Raw genomic sequence first — 17,801 nt, forward strand, 5'->3', positions numbered from 1 at the left:
GCTTTGCAGTGAGGAGATCGTTTTTTGGCCAAATTCCAACGTTTAGACCACTTTTTGGTCCATTTTGTGTGGTTTTTAGTGTTTTTAGGTCCCTCAGTGTTTTAGTGGTGGAATTTTGTGAAAAATTGCAATAAAAAATCATCTAAGGGCTTCTTGTTTGACCTGTTTTAGTGTTTTAGTGTTTTTGTGTTTCTGTGTTTTTTGTGTTTTTCAGTTTTTGGTGTGCATAGGCCAGTTTGTGTGCTATTTTTTGTGAGTCATTTTGAGTGTGTTTTCATGCTGATCTTTAGTGCATGACCAGGTCCTCTAAGGACATACCAATTGACCTAGACCTTGAAATAGAAAGGACCCTTAGGAAGCAAAGGAAGGCTAGAGAGTTAGAGCTTCGGATACCTGAGAATCCTCCTGCCTCTTCTGCCACTGCTATTCCTTCTGTTTCTATACCTACCCCTGACTTCAGCACAATGGCAGGTAATGGGAATGAACACAATAGGAATGGAAATAATGTAAATCATGGTCATTTGGATGGTAGAACCATTAGAGAATTGGCTGCCCCTGATGTGCACTACCAGTCTTTATGTATTCAATATCCCCAATTGGATGCAACCTTTGAATTGAAATCTGGGCTAATCCATTTGCTTCCCAAGTTTCATGGCCTTGCAGGTGAAGATCCGCACAAGCACCTCAAAGAATTCCATGTTGTCTGCTCCACAATGAGGCCACAAGGAGTTGATGAGGAGCAGATCAAACTTAGGGCCTTCCCATTTTCATTGGATGGAGCTGCAAAGGATTGGTTATACTACCTACCACCTGCTGCCATCACAAGTTGGGATGGGCTAAAAAGGATCTTTTTGGAGAAGTTCTTTCCAGCATCCCGAACAGCCGCCATTCGGAAAGAAATTTGTGGCATAAGGCAGAATCATGGGGAGACATTACATGAATATTGGGAGCGATTCAAGAAACTCTGTTCTAGTTGTCCACACCATCAAATCAGTGACCAGCTGCTGGTCCAATACTTCTATGAAGGTCTTATTCCAATGGATAGGTATTTGGTGGATGCAGCTAGTGGAGGAGCCCTCTCTGAAAAGACACCAACAGCTGCTCAAGAGCTAATCTCCAAGATGGCACAGAATGCCCAACAATTTGGTACCAGGTCAGCCACTCCCATGAGACAAGCCAATGAGATTGGTGTTGCTGCCATCAATGACCAACAGAGAATAGAGAACAAACTGGAGGAATTGGCCTCCATGGTCAGACAGCTAGCCCTTGATAAAGGACAGTCCAAATCTCAGCAGGTATGTGGTATTTGCTCATTATCCTCCCATGGTACTGACCAATGTCCTCAACTGCAGGAGAATACAGAAGCTTGTGCTGGCATTTTTCCAAGAAGACCCTTCCAACCACAGCATCATCAGCAACAAAGATATGATCCATATGCTGCCACCTATAATCCAGGGTGGAGAGATCATCCGAATTTGAGGTATGGAGGTCCTTCCAACCAGCCATTCCAGCCACAGCAACAGCAACCTCAGCAGCACAGATTCAATGCACAAAGACCAAGTCAATCAATGCAGCAACCCCAACCAGCTCCTAAATCCGAATCAAGCTTGGAAGATATCATGAAGCAGCTCGTTGCCAACAATCTTCAGTTTCAGCAAAGGACCGACACTGCCATACAAAATTTGGAGACACAGATTGGACAGCTGGCAACCAACATCAGTGAGCTACGGAGTCAAGGTTCGGGTCAGTTGCCTTCACAACCAGTTTCAAATCCAAGGGGCAATGTAAGTGCTATCGTTCTCCGCAGTGGCAAAGAGTTAAGCAGCCCACCCTCTCCACAACCAGAACTTGGGCAGCAACAAGAAAGCCAAAGGGAAGATCAACCTCCTCCCATTCAAAAGGACAAGCAGCCCACCACTATTGATCAAGATAGAGGAGAGACTTCTTACAACCATCCACTGCCATTTCCTCACCGAGCCACTCAAAATAAAAAGAGGGCAGAAGCTGAGTTGGACAAGGAGATCATGGAAACTTTCAAAAAAGTTGAGGTGAACATACCACTCTTGGAGGCCATCAGACAGATTCCCAAGTATGCCAAGTTTCTCAAAGACTTGTGCACCCACAAAAGGAAACTGAAAGGAAATGAAAAAATCAACTTGGGAAGAAATGTGTCAGCATTGATTCAACCTGCCATGCCTCAGAAATGCAAAGATCCAGGGACTTTCACCATTCCTTGCACTATTGGAAATTTGCAATTTCATAATGCTATGTTGGATTTAGGAGCCTCTATTAATGTGATGCCTAAATCTGTCTATTCTTCTTTGCAGGCAGGTGCAGGCACATTGACATCTACAGGAGTGGTGGTCCAGTTGGCAAATAGGAGCACAGCATACCCTGAGGGAGTATTAGAGGATGTATTAGTAAAGGTAAAGGATTTCATATTCCCTGCTGACTTCTATGTTTTGAATATGGAGGATGATCGCACACCCGGACACGCACCACTCATTCTAGGTAGACCCTTCTTGAAAACTGCAAGGACAATAATTAATGTGCATGAGGGTACTTTATCTATGGAGTTCGCTGGTAACACAATTCAATTCAATATCATTGATGCCATGAAGTATCCCTTAGAAGATCATTCTGCCTTGCATGTTAACTTTATTGACTTAATGGTGGAGAAAGCATGTGTTGAGTTGTATAGTCTTGAGTCTGAATTCCCCACCATCCATGATTTTACTGATGATATGCATTGCCCTCAGTCTCATGACAGACTCAGTAAGTGTAATGCTTGTTCTGAAATAGATAAGTTTTTGAGTATTGTTGATAGTGCACCTTCTCATACTATATCCGATTCTCATGTGCCTCCCATAGAGGAAGTTTCTGTTGTTGAGAATGTAGTGCAGGTAGGTGGCAACATAAGCAGACTGGTGCCTTCAATTCAACAGCCACCCACCTTGGAGTGTAAGCCCCTGCCCGAGAATCTGAAGTACGCCTACTTGGCGGATGGAGACAAGCTACCCGTGATCATCGCCGACAACCTTCAGCCTGAGCAAGAGGAGAAGTTGCTGAATCTATTGAAGCAACATAAGAGAGCCATAGGTTGGTCACTTGCAGACATTCCCAGTATATCCCCTTCCTTATGCATGCACAGGATTCATTTAGAGGAAGGAGCTCGACTAGTGAGACAGCCCCAGAGGAGACTCAATCCCACCATTCTAGATGTGGTCAAGAAAGAGGTAAGTAAACTACTTTCAGCTGGCATTATTTATCCTATCTCTGACAGCCAGTGGGTGAGTCCAGTGCAGGTAGTTCCGAAGAAGACAGGATTCACAGTGGTAGCCAATGAGAGGAATGAGCTAGTGCCCATGCGAGTGCAGAACAGCTGGAGAGTCTGCATTGACTATAGGAGGCTCAACCAAGCTACCAGGAAGGATCATTTCCCACTCCCATTCATTGATCAGATGCTAGAGAGGTTAGCTGGAAAGTCCCATTACTGCTTCCTTGATGGTTTCTCTGGTTATTTTCAGATTTGCATAGCACCGGAGGATCAGGAGAAGACCACCTTCACCTGCCCCTTTGGCACTTTTGCATACCGGAGGATGCCATTTGGTCTATGTAATGCCCCAGGTACGTTCCAGCGATGCATGGTGAGTATATTTTCAGATTTACTTGAGCATTGCATGGAAGTTTTCATGGATGATTTTTCCGTCTATGGGACCTCCTTTGATGAGTGTCTGATCAGTTTGGGTAGAGTCCTAGAGAGATGTGTTGAGAAGAATCTTGTCCTAAATTTTGAAAAATGTCATTTCATGGTTGAGCAGGGGATTGTTTTGGGTCATGTTGTGTCCAAGAGGGGTATAGAGGTTGATAAGTCCAAGGTCGATATCATTTCTTCTTTGCCTTACCCCGCGTCTGTGCGGGAGGTACGTTCTTTCCTTGGACATGCAGGATTCTACAGGAGATTCATCCAAGACTTCAGCAAGATTGCCCTTCCAATGTCCAACCTGCTTCAGAAGGATGTGGAATTCAAATTTGATGAGTCTTGCAAGATGGCCTTTGAGGAGCTCAAGAGGCGCTTGACTTCTCCACCCATCATCCAGCCACCCAACTGGGACTTGCCATTCGAGCTCATGTGTGATGCTTCCAATTATGCAGTTGGTGCCGTCCTTTCACAACGAGTGGAGAAGAAGTCACACGTCATTGCTTATGCCTCGCGCACTCTGGACAACGCCCAAGCAAACTACACCACTACTGAAAAGGAGCTTCTTGCCATTGTGTTTGCTTTAGATAAATTTCGCTCTTATCTCCTGGGTTCTAATGTTGTCGTGTTTTCTGACCATGCAGCTTTGAAATATCTCTTGAAGAAGCACGATGCCAAACCCAGGTTGATACGGTGGATGCTCCTGCTTCAAGAGTTCAATGTTGAGATCAAAGATAAGAGTGGAGCTGAGAATCTTGTGGCTGATCATTTGAGCAGGCTTCCTTCCTCTTCAGATGCCACTACCATGGACTGTCAGCCTATCAGAGATGACTTCCCAGATGAGTTACTCTATCACTTGCATGGTACTGAGCCCTGGTATGCTGACATTGTTAATTTTCTAGCTGCATCTGATATCCCTGCCCATCTTAAGAGAGATCAGCTAAGTAAATTTAAAAGTCAGGCCAAGTACTATGTATGGGATGATCCATATCTATGGCGCATGTGTAGTGACCAAGTCCTTAGGAGATGTGTGCCCGATATTGAGTTTTCTTCAGTCTTGCATTTCTGTCATTCACTTGCATGTGGTGGTCACTTTAGTCCTCAACGCACAGCTAGAAAGGTCCTAGACTCAGGTTTATATTGGCCATCCCTTTTTCGAGATGCTCATACATTTTGTAAGAATTGCACACGTTGCCAGCACACAGGATCAATATCACGTAGGAATGAAATGCCTCAGCAACCCTTACTATTTTGCGAGATCTTTGATGTTTGGGGCATTGATTTCATGGGTCCTTTTCCTGTCTCCTTTGGTTTTGTATACATTCTTTTGGCTGTGGATTATGTTTCGAAATGGGTGGAAGCTAGAGCCACCAGGACTGATGATTCTTCTGTGGTTGCAGATTTTGTTAGATCTCATATTTTCTGCAGGTTTGGCATTCCCAAGGCCATCATCAGTGATCAAGGATCCCACTTCTGTAACAGAACGATGCAATCCATGCTTCGAAAGTATGGAGTTTTACATAAAGTGGCGACGCCCTACCATCCACAGACCAATGGGCAGGCTGAGGTTTCAAACAGAGAGATCAAGCATATTCTAGAGAAGACAGTCCAGCCCAACAGGAAAGACTGGAGCAAAAGGTTGGAAGATGCACTTTGGGCCTACCGCACGGCCTACAAGACTCCTATTGGCATGTCCCCATATCGACTGGTCTTTGGAAAAGCATGTCATCTGCTGGTAGAGATCGAGCATAAGGCCTATTGGGCGGTAAAGCAATGCAACATGGATATGACAGAGGCTGGTTCCCAACGAAAGCTTCAATTGCAAGAGCTTGAGGAATTGAGATTGGAAGCATATGAGAACTCCAGAATTTACAAGGAAAAAACTAAGGCTGCTCATGACAAATTCATCAACAAGAAAGAGTTCGAAGTTGGCCAGAAAGTCCTCCTATACAACTCCCGTCTAAAACTAATGCCAGGTAAGTTGCGTTCTCGTTGGATTGGTCCTTTTGTGGTTACTCATGTTTTTCCTTATGGTGCAGTTGAGCTTATGGATGAGTCAACCGCAAAGCGATTCACAGTCAACGGGCAGCGGCTTAAGCCATTCTACGAGAGCTTTCAGGAGCATACTATGGAGGAGCTGCATCTCCTCAACGCCGCCTACAATTGACAAAATCAGGCTGTTCCTCTCCTCTCTCCTTATTTTTTATTATTTACTTGTCCTATACCTGATTCTTGCTGCATGCTTACATTGAGGACAATGTAATGTTTAAGTGTGGGGGGAGGAGTTTTAGAAAATTGAAATAAAAATAAAAAATAAAAATAAATAAATAAATTTTTTTTTGCAAAATGAGGCAAATTGAGTTTGAAAGAATTTAGCATGATTAGAAAGTTGATCTTATCTTTTTGGGCTTTCAAGTAAATTGGAAATGAGTTTGGCTTTGGTGAGTTGATTGAGGTAGCCTTTGTGGGGATATTTGTGCATGTTCTTGTCCTTTCTTATGCTATGCCTATATCCACTAATTATGGGTATCACTCCAGAGCTTGTTTTGAATCTTTATTGAAGCTATCAATGCTCATGCATGTGAAAAGAAAAAAAAAAAAAAAAAGAGTTATCTTTTCCCTTCTTTAGGTTGAAGAACATTCATTGCATCCCTTGATTATGGCAACATATTAAGCAAGTCCTTTGGAATCAAAAAGAAAAATAGATAGAAAGGCCAAAGGCCAAGGTGAGATGGAGCGTAAAACGCACTCGCCAAGGTGAGATGGAGCGTAAAACGCACTCACAAAGGTTGGGATGGAGCGTAAAACGCACCCACCTTTCAAAAAAAACATTGTGTCTATTTTCTACTTGCTTAATAGTTCTTCATTGATCTTGGGTTGTCTTGAATGTTTTCTTCCTAAGGTTTACTTTACTTTTCATTGTTATCTTCCTATCCCTTTCACCTTACCATGTTTGAGCCTTGAATAAAAGTCCTTTTGATTTGCATGCATAAAGCACTAAGAGTGGAGATTTAGAAGATGAGCGTATCTAGTAGTGGAATTATGATTGAGTGGAGTTGGGCATAGCATTTGAGGAACTTGAAAGCATGTTCTTATTCTATGAGGGTCTGCTTATTTTGACTCGCCTTGCCAAGTAAAATTGCCATGCTACTTGTTTGTTTGGGAAGTGTAAGAAAGATGATCTTTGAAGTGTTGAATTCCTATAAAACTTGCCATGCCTCTCATTTTGCATTCTTTGCATCCTTTTTGTTCGAAAGAGTGAATGTTAGTGTTTAGTGTTTTGCCCAGGAGTGCAAAAGTCCAAGTGTGGGGGAAATGGATAGAACACATATTTTCATATTATTTAGCCCTCAAATTTAGTCTTTTTGCACATTAGATGTGTCCTTTTTATTCATCTTGGTTTTATTTTATAGAAATTGGGCTTCACACTATTTTACTTTATTTTTCCAGGTTTAGGGCTATGGGAGCATGATATGGGGCATGAAACGTCTTGATGGCAATGAGATATCTTGGAAATTGGAGATAGAGAAGTGAGGGCCATTTTTAGCAGATTTAACCTCCTGCACTTCCTTCAGTATTTTGGCCTAGATAAAGTTCCAGAATGAAGATTATGTCTTCAGAGATATTGTAGAGGACTTCTAGGGCTTTCTGTAAAGGTATGGTTTGTCCAAATCCGAGTTCGTTTGGGCCTTCAAACAGCACTCCAAAGTCGGGACTAGGAAGTTGGGTCAAATTAGGAAAGCTGCACAGATGCTGATTCCTTAAAAGGGCCATATCTTGGGCGTCCGATATCCAAATCAAGTGATTCAAAATCCCAAATTAATCTAATATTCCTGATATACAATTATTATGAAGAGGCCGAAGCCCATAACGCGCTCTAACTTATCCGAAATCGGCTGTGAAGTAGCAGTAACCTAGGGTTTCCTCCTTAAGCCCTATTTAAGCACCTTAAGTGGCCGATTTTGAGAGGATTCTTTCGAAGGGCGTGAACAGTAGCCAGCTTTCATTCTCCCCATTGTTCTTGTCAAGATGGAAGGCTAAGGTTCTGTAATCAGTTGCAATACCATCCTTGTTCCCGGTTTGAGTCTTTGGTTTTAATGGAAATCATTTTTTAGTTTTAACTTTGTTGTTCTCTTGTTTCTGTTCTCTCTTAAATCTGTGTATGTGTTGATGCCGGTTGGATGAATGCATGCATTGTCTTTGTTTGAGAATCCAAGGTTTTTGTGCTCGGTTGAGGCTTTAACTAGAAACAAGAACACCCTGTTTGAATGGTATTTCAATCAATCTCAAATCTGTACAATAAGGGGAATCAAAACTGATAAATCGAACTAAGAAGTTTCCGAAATCTGTTTATTGGTTTTCTTTCCAATCTTTGGCGGTTGTTAAAGGATTATTCTGGTTTTTGGTTTTAGGATTGAAACTAAACAAATGGTATATTGAGAAGGCGATGAAAACCAGGGATAGAAGGTTGGTTTGCAATTGATTGCATCTTGATTTCTTGTGTTCTTGCTTGTTTAGTTTTCTGTTTTTTCATCAAAACTTTCCCCCCCCGTTTAACCTTGTTTTGACAGATCCGTTAAAGGTTCGTTGGGAGACGACTTAGGGTTGCACTCTTGCTGCAAATCCAAATCATCATTTATCTAATCTATCGGTGTTCGACAGCCCCGATCACCACCACTGGCCTCTACTGACTGCATCGCAATCGTTGGCTGACTGCCATCGCCACGAGCATCACAGCCCGCGCCTCACGCAATTGTATGCATGTATAATCGCCGCTGACCTCTATTGCTACTTCCATCCATCTTTGATCACCGCCGTCGGCTAAGAAGGCCTCCTATCATCAATCATCGCCGCCTCCAGTCGCTGTCAGCCCACGCGTAGAGCCACTATCGATCGCTATTGCTAGCCTCTACGTCAGCTATGGTCGTCCACAACTTCATCCTCTGTCATTAGCTCCCGCTTGCCATTTTTAGTCCAAATGATGGCAAATATATCCCAAGAGAGGGGTGAATTGGGATTAGGGTAAATTCTTCGATAGCTTAAAGACTGATTGCTTGCAGAACACTATGTTTCAAAATCAACCTTTCTGTTAAGTAGGTTTTGAAACTTACTATATATGTTTCGAAACTTTCCTTTTTGTTTTGCTTATTTCAAAACTTTTAGGGCCTGTTCTCTTTGGCGTTTTCAGCCCGTTTTGAGTTTTCAATTTTTTAAAACACTGAAAGCGCGTTTACTTTGTTATTTTCAAAAACACATTTTTAAAAACAATTAAAAAATTTGTAAAGAAAACCCAAAACAACATTTGTTGTTTTGGGCGTTTTTAGTGAAAATACACTAAAAACTCAAAAACACGGAAAACACTCAACCCCCCCCCTAACCCCCCAAATTCTCGACATAACTGCTCTCTCTCCTCTTTGCTTTCTCTCTCTCTCTCTCTCTCTCTCTCTCGCAAGCATCAATGACCTCGCCATCTCCATTTTCCTTTCTGCTCTCTTTCTCGCAAGCATCAGCCGTCGACCACCTCGCCATCTCTGTCGTTGCCACTCTCCTCTTTGCTCTCCCTCTCGCAAGCATCGGTCATCGACCGCCTCGCCGTCGACATTGCTGCCACTCTCCTCTATGCTCTCTCTCTCTCTCGCAAGTATCGGCCATCGACCTCGCCCACCACCGCTAAAGCAGCCATCGACCTCACTCGCCACCGCTGAAAGTCGCCAGCGTCGATCTTGCTGGTTCTATTGAAAGTTGTCTCCATCGATCTTAGAACTACGGAGATTTGTCCGTTGGATCTTGCTGGTTTTTGGGTATGTTAACTCCCTTGGCTTGGAGCTTCTAATGGTAGGCTCTGATCGGTGGTCCCTGGAGAAGATGCAACGCTGGAGAATAGAAAAAGGAAAGGAAAGAAATAAAAAAGAAAAGAAAAAAAAACATAAAATAATTTTTCAAAAATTACAAAGTAAATGCGTTTTCAATTTTTAGTTTTGAGAAACAATTTTTCAAAACGAGAAAGAGAATGCATTTTCAGAAATCTCAAAACAAACACTCAAAACACAAAACTCAAAACTCAAAAATGAAACATAAAGAGAACACTACCTTAGCTTTTGAAAACTTGAAAGATTTTCGGCACTCCGCCTAGTCCACTACCTTCAAGCTTACCCACTTGAAGGATTTTCAACCACAATCACTTTCACTAGTGATCAAACACAATAAGGGTTTTACCACGGTTCACCCTAAAACCTTGTACATGATGAGTTTTATAGCTCAACTCGAACCATGACACACTGAGTTTTGAGGCTCAACTCAAACCTTACACCAAAATGAGTTTTAAGGCTAAACTCAAATCTTACAAACATTAACAAAATAAATAAACCTTATCTTTTATAGCCAAACAGATTGAATCACAATAAAATGCCTTAACAAATGGTTGTACAAACCTCTTGGCTTGAGGTGAGGAGAGCTAGAGAGATGAGACTTCAGATTCAGCTTGCTTCTCATTTTCACACCACAATGCACATTAAGGATTGTGTGTATATGTATCTTCTTTGAGAGCTTGTCAAAACTATTTCATTCACTTGTGCTTATGTATGTATCTTGTGTCTCTTGTATGTGTGTTCTCATGTATATCCTTGTCTTAATGCACCTGCTATTTATAGACGATTGACTAATTTATAGCCGTTAGACACAAGATTTAAAAGAAGATTTCGAAACATAGCTTATTGGTTTCGAAACAACACAATTTTACACTATGGTTTTGAAACACACATCACATGTTTTGAAAGATCCAACCTTTACAGCTGGTTTTGCACTGGGAGATAACATGAGTAGGAGACAAAGATTTATGCTTGCTATGATTTTGTTTTGTTCTCTACTTTCAAAATTTGAAATTGAAATCTCAGAACATGGAGATTAAATTAAAAATCTTTTGAGAAGCTTTTGGATGTAAAAGAAATAAAAGCAAAAAGCAACTCGGATTTAAAATAATCTACTAACAGAGACAAAGGTTTCTAAACATACTGATTGATGCTCAAAAATGTCAAAATTTTATTATATTTATACCCCCAGTTTAATCTTAAAATTGGTTTTAATTGAATATTTATATTCAATTTGTGGTTATATGTAGATTTAAAAAATTAATATAAAAATATATAAAATATATATAATATATAAAAATAATAATAAAAAAATAAATATAATATAATATAATATAATATATAATACATATCTAAATATAATATATAAATTTAATACATATATATATTAATGACATATATATTTCAAATGCATTACAGCGTGAAGCAGTGCCATGGAGGCTCAAATCAAAGAAGCAATTGAAATGGTCAGCCCACTGTTTGGAATTAAAAGCTCCCAACCGCAAGCCTAAATTAAAGTCCAGGCAATTGAAGCTCAATTCAAGGAAGCCAACTTTGAAGCCCAACTCAACCCATGGGGAAGAAATACATGGAGATAGCAGATCACGCGTCCGCGTGCCTCAAAAAGCTATTTCAAGACAACACGCGAAAGTTTGTAGAGAATATTGGCAGAAGAAATATGCAGAAAATGATCAGAAGTTGTCTGGAGATTCAAATTCAAAGTATCCGTTACCAAAGGAGTATAAAGAGGCTAGAGCTTACATTTAAGGAAGACAGCGGGAGAGTCCCCATCCGCCATTTAGCCAAAATAAGGGGAAAAGTGCACTGTTATATTCCTTTTTTTTGTTCTTAAATTCCAGTAGTTTTCATTTCTTCATGTTGTTCCAGCGTTCTTCATCTCAGTTACTTACATTTTGTAATTTTGATTTATGTTCTTTACATTCTGTAACTTTAATTTATTGTTCATCTACATTTTTCTAATTTCAATTTCAGTGTTTACATTCTAGAATTTTAATTCCTGTCTCTTTAATTTTAGTCAATTAAATACCGCAACTTAATTTCTGCATTTTTATCTCTGTTCTTTCATTTTATGTTTTCACCAATGGAGATGTGTGGTTAAATTTAGCTTGGGCCAAGGCAAGGAATGTGTCCAGTGCCATTGTTTTCCCAAGAGAGCCGAACTCCGATTGAATTAACAGAATGCTTATTCGAATTGAGAAATGTGTGTGTATTGAATCTTTGGGTTTGAATTGAAACAAAAGCCTAACTTAGAGTCTCCATGCCATGTATGGAGGTTACTTAAATTGGAAATGTTTTCATACTCAAACTCATTTGATTAATCTGAATTATTGATCTCTGTTCCTTAATTGCAATCCAATTTATGGTAGTTACTTAATCTAGACTCTCTCATGCCATGTATGGAGAGTGCTTAACTTAGAATTATCATTATCTTGAGTTGTGATTATTGGCAGAATCTCAAGGCATGTTAAGTGTATTTTGATTTATGATAGTTACTTAATCCAGACTCTCTCATGCCATGTATGGAGAGTGCTTAACTTAGAACTATTATCATCTTGGGATATAACTAACTGCATAACCTCAATTTTAATCTATCGATGTTAAGTATTTTGATATCTCTTTGGTAAATCAGTGGGCCGGCACATAAATTGCTTTGTCCCAAGATTGCTTCCATACACAAACATCATCTTATTTTTAATCTTGAAAAACAAGTCGTTTAGCTGAATTGGTCTGACAAACCCGTTCAGCGCATAAAAATCTTTCGCCGCATTTCATTTCTGTTTTGATCTCCCAGTGAATCGACCTGGACTTACCCAAAAAATTAAATTGTGCTATAGCGCACACTCATACACTGGCGAGTATAAACGCCTTGTGTCTGCATGCTTGTTTCTTCTTTGTTTATTTTGTATGTGTTTATTTGAAATAAATGCACAAGGTTAAGCACAACCACATACCAAGTAGGTTTCGAAACATAAGCTTAAATCTCATAAAGGTTTCAAAATATGACATGCAAACTTAGCACACAATGAAACTTTATCAAAAAGCATTTCGAAACACGTGCAAAAACATGGCTAAATAATGTTTCAAAACATAGATACCATGTTTCGAAACATGATGCATGAACTAGAGATATTTAAAGCAATTTGAATTTTCAAGCCAAAAACTATTCATGCATGTTTCTAAATATGTAAAGCTTATTTCAAAATATGAGATTAACAAAAAAGATTTTTCATTCTAAGATAGGTTTTTCATCAAACTCTTTTTCTCATATATCAAAAAATATGATACAACATATTCCAACCAAAAACGCTTCAAGGTTGCCTCACTCACAAAATTGGACCACCCCTAGGGTCCCCTTGACTTCTCGGATGTCCCTTACGACCATTCAATACTGTCAATAATTTGTGCTTATACATAAATTATTTCGAAAACTATTCCTAATCTGATTGCTTGTAGCGTCATTAGCCTCACCTCGAGACGCTCGCTAATCTCACGCCTTCTTTCCTGACATCCAAGTCCTAAGGCATTCTCTACCGTTAATTCAACAATTTATTAATTAATTTCTCAAAACCAACCTTTTGGACTCTCTAGACCACTCAAGGTCCTTTAAAAATAATTGGAAATCCTAATTTTTTCCAACACCATGTAATACCGGGTATTACAGAGGGCCTCCCTTAGACAACAAGTCGAGCCCTATAGTTGCTGATCACCCTCGATAGTTCCTTTCTCTTCCATCTTACCTGGCCTTATCAACTGTCTGTTGAGCTTCCATGACACACAAATTATAATTGTCGTAGTTTGGCCACAACAAAAATAAACAAGACTTGTGAAAGAGAGAAAAAATTTGTAAAATAGTGAAAGCTCAATGAATAGTGAGAATATATAAAATTGAAAGTTTTAGCACAATCTTTTTTTTAATCTCGTTATCTCTTTTCACTATTGAGCTTCAAACTTCTTGGTATGTATTTATAACTTTTGATTACTCTTCATTTAATATAGTCGTTAGAGGTCAAATTTGTAATTTTAAGACATTAGAAAACTAGTTATTAGAAAATTTCTCAACAAAAATGATCGACAGTTTTCAAGATGTAGTCGACAATGATTTCAAAATATTGAAAACTAGTCAACATGTTGGTAAAACTTTTGACTGTTAAGTTTATAGAAACTGTTGTTCCATAGAATTTCCAAGCGTCCACCTAGGGGTATTTTGGTCATTTGGCTTAACGCAAGTAAATTCACATGGTGTTCCCGAGCCCGTATTTCATTCCCTAGAAAAAGTCGTGGTCGAACGACAAATAAATTATTCAAATTAGAGAGCAAATAAGTAATATAGAAGTTAAGGGGGGAAAAGTGTAATTAAGCAATGTTGGGGGACCCTATATAAAAGGGTCAAAAGGATGGTCAAGGGGGGAGGCCCACTATTCATCTCCTCTTTCTCCCCTCCCATTCTTTCTCTCTCTCTCTCTCTGTTTGTTTCTCTTCGAGAGAGATTTTGCTCTCTCGAAGAAGATCTTTCCTCTCTAGGCATAACCAGCTTTCTCTCTCTCTCTCTCTCTCTCTCTCTCTTTCTCAGAGAGGAGTTGTTTTCATTTGGCAGATGCGCCTTCTCTCTCGGAGAAAGCAACACCCCTCGGTGGCTTCCCTTAGAGAGCAGCCTGGCTCTCGGTAGCCATAGCTGAACTCTCTCTCAGTAAGACCCTCATCGCTGTAACTCTCTCTCCCTCTCTCGATAAAGGAATCAAGCTCTCGCGAAAAGGAGGAAATCCCTCTCAGATAGCATCCCACCCTCCTGGTATTATTTGGAGTGGACTCTCCCTCTCAGAAGCTCCCATCTCAGCAGCAATGCCTCAGCAAGGAGCAGCATGCCCCTCGACCATGGCTGCAATCCCTCTCGGCGTTCTCTCTCTGTCTCTCAGGAATGCGAGCCTTCCCCCTTTGGTAGCAGCACCAGTCTTCTCAGAAAGGGTTGTAGCCCTTTAGGTTGCTCACCCCCGCAACGGAAGCTTCTCTCGACGAGGTAGGGACACCATCGGCGGCGATGGCTTCCCTCGGGAAGGGTTCTTCCTGAGAGCTCTCTCGGTGGCAGCCAGCTTCTTTCGAGAAGAACCCTTCCCAAGAGGTTTCTCTCTCTATTTCTCCCCTACGACTATCATATATATATGTGTGTATATATATAGTATGCACACTCATATTCTCACATGATGGCTAGAGAGGTGGTTTTATTGAGTGGGGTGGGATTGTATAATAGGCTGAGGATGATATATTATGTGTATATGTATGCATATATATGAAGGCTTATAGGGGATAACAACCAAGTAAATGGGCATTGTGATATGGTGTCATGGAACCCCATGCCCTTATGATATACCCTCATATAAGTATTGCCTCATGTTCATGATATAATACAAATATAATGCTTATATGACATACATGATGAGCCATGTATAAAGCTAAGTAGATAATGTCTAAAGGCATCGTCACCCAACCCGGAGCTATGCTCGGGCAGGTCCTTTTGGGGCCAAGACCCTACTTCGGGAGCCCGTTGTGAGGCTCACCTTCTCCCAGAAGACCCCTTAGGCCGTTTAGCCCTCCGGGGGGATTATTCTTAAACCCATCCGAATGCTACTAATGTGCAGATTCATCCCCAGCTCTTTGTAGCAGTACTAGGACTGACGCTCTCCTGTTGGGAAATGTATAATTGTCCCCTATCCAATAATAGCATGCTTTATTGTATATTACTCTTTTCTCCTATTAGTACTGACTTAAGCATCAGAGGGCATACGTGGATGAGGAATCCCCGCGCGCATTCTAACTTGTGCCTGTGAGCGCAGATACGCCCCGAGCACATAAGAGGCCAATCCCTAATGATACCAAATGTAACACCTCCTCGATTCAAGTATCACAGGTAGGTATACACCTAATCGCCCAAGAGGTGTTAGGAAACCCTAAGCAAAGAAAATCATGGATCGAACCTGCCAGAAAGTCTGAAAGGGTTTCCCATACAGGAAAAACATGTACAAGCCTTTCATTACGATAGAGTTTAAGTCTAACATAAGAAAACGAAGTATAATCTCTGAATAATTACAACACTTTTGAATAGGATTACATAAAACAACAGAAAAGTATTAAACGTCCATAGTTTCTTTCCCGTTTGCCTCGCTTTCCTCCTTAGCTCCTGACATACCAAACATACCTGGAACGCGGAACGTTCCAGGGGCATCACCCAAGTTAGATTACAAGAATCTAAGTGAGATGGTTTTAAGAAAGAAATAGATCATGTATGAAATGCAAGTATGCAAAATGAAACCCCTTTGTGGAAGCTATACCAGGGTGTTACAATCACCCCCGCACATGCCATGCTCACCTCAAACATGCATATGTGACTCCAAGAGCCACTCATGGTGGCCACTAGCTTGCCACAAATAACCACATGCCATGAAGTGATGAAATAAGTAAAGTAACATGCTAAACAAAGAGAGCAAGTGAGTAGGTCTGCATTCAACACAAATGATTCAAGAAATGATTAATATGAAGCAAAAACAAGGCAAGAAACCACTCAGTCTAGCTGTTGGTCTTGACAGTTCATTGTTTATACGAATTTTAGTCCGATTTAGCTGCAGTTTCATATAGTTCGGGTCACCAAATCAAGATATTTTTACATATAATCATAGGAATTGATGTAAGAAGCAAAACCACAAAATTACAGAGGAAAAGACCCTTCCACTCGCCCTCACGCGTCACCAGAAGGGTGCCCACGCGCGGCCACACGCAGCTGCGGCTGGCGCATGTGATGCACGCGCTATCTCCTTGCTTCTTACGGATTCTACACCAGAAATTAAAACGGCTATATCTCATTCATTTTAACCCCGATTCGCCTTCTGTTTGAACCTATGGACTCTCCTTTCAGTGCTCTATGACCCTACGAAAAGAAAATTGGCTTACCTTTTCGATTTCCTTTCTATTTTCATAGTTTTCCGACCAGGTCTCTCTATCCTTTCTTCTTTGCTTTTTCTTGCACTTGCTTGCTTTCTTTCTCCTTAGCTTCACCTGGCCTCTCCCCCTCTCCTTTATATAGCCTTCAAAATCCCAAATCTTCAAGATTTCTCTTAGCCTCCAAATACACCTTCAAGATAAGCTCTATCATCTTCTTCCTTTGCAAGAAAATCCTAGCCAATCCTAGTTTTCCAAGTTTAGACTTTTAGGGTAAAAACCAATCATTACAATCATAAGACTTTAGGGAAAATATTCTCAAACCAATCCTATCTCTCCAACACATGGATTCTGTAATACCCGGTATTACATGGTATTGAAAATAACTAAGTTTTGACTATTTTGACAGGGCCTCGGGTGGTCCGGGAAGGCCAAAAGTCAAATTCGAGTAATTAATTAATATAAATTACCAAATTGGTGGCAGGGAGTGCCTCGGGACTTAGATGTCCAGGGAAGAAGGCAACAGATTGATGAGCATCTCGGGATGAAGATAATGGCGCTGAAAGCAATCCGATCGAGAATAATTTTTGAAATAAATTTGGTATAAGCCCGAGTGGGTGCCAATACCGAATAGTCGGATGGGACCTCCTGGAAGTTGAGGGGACCCTAGGGGTGGTTCGGTTTTCTGAGTAAGGCAACCCTTAAGTGTTTTCGGGTCGAATAAAGGTCCCGTGCAGGCGCAAGGACAAGGTCGGCATTCCCGAGTAGCGGTCGATTATTAATTTTTGATAAATCGAGAAGTGGTGTAGCTTGGTGGTATAATTCAAAGCCTTGGGAGGGTCTAAGTGCAATTATAGAAAATTCCCAAGTGCAATCTAAATATTCTTAAATGGAATATAGAGAAATGGGGGCATTAATATGCAATTTATATATATATATTGATGTATATATGCGGGTAAGTGAGTGCTGTGAGCATTTCAAATTTTGAAATGGCCGAACAGAGAGGGGGAAACAGAGAGCTCGGGAGGGAGGAGCCGAGTGCAAGAGAGAGAGAGAATGCGAGAGTGAGCTCGCGAAAGAGAGAGCGAGAGAGAGCAATGCCGAGAGGGGGAGATGGCTGCGTTCGGCCATGGAAGAAGCAGCATTGAGCTGCTGTTGCAGTGACCAAGAAGCAAGGCTGATCGGCCATGGCCGACGCGAAGAAACAGCAGCAGCAACGGAGCTGGGGGCTGGCGATGCACGCGCAACGGAAGGCCGAGGCAGCAAGGTGGCCAGGACCTTCGGTG

The 17,801-nt window shown here is 41.0% G+C and overlaps 1 protein-coding gene across 1 annotated transcript; it reads left to right on the plus strand.

The window, feature by feature from the left end:
- Positions 1-293: 293 nt before the first annotated feature.
- LOC127787557 (uncharacterized) lies at positions 294-5,372 on the plus strand (the record flags this gene model as incomplete). The annotated part of the gene is made up of 2 exons (XM_052315617.1): positions 294-3,179; positions 3,231-5,372. Coding segments are annotated over exons 1-2 (5,028 nt in total), but the record flags the coding sequence as incomplete, so codon positions are not given.
- Between the last annotated feature and the right edge of the window lie 12,429 nt (positions 5,373-17,801).

The sequence above is a fragment of the Diospyros lotus genome, chromosome 12 (assembly GCF_014633365.1).
Source record: "Diospyros lotus cultivar Yz01 chromosome 12, ASM1463336v1, whole genome shotgun sequence".
NCBI classification, from domain to species: domain Eukaryota; kingdom Viridiplantae; phylum Streptophyta; class Magnoliopsida; order Ericales; family Ebenaceae; genus Diospyros; species Diospyros lotus.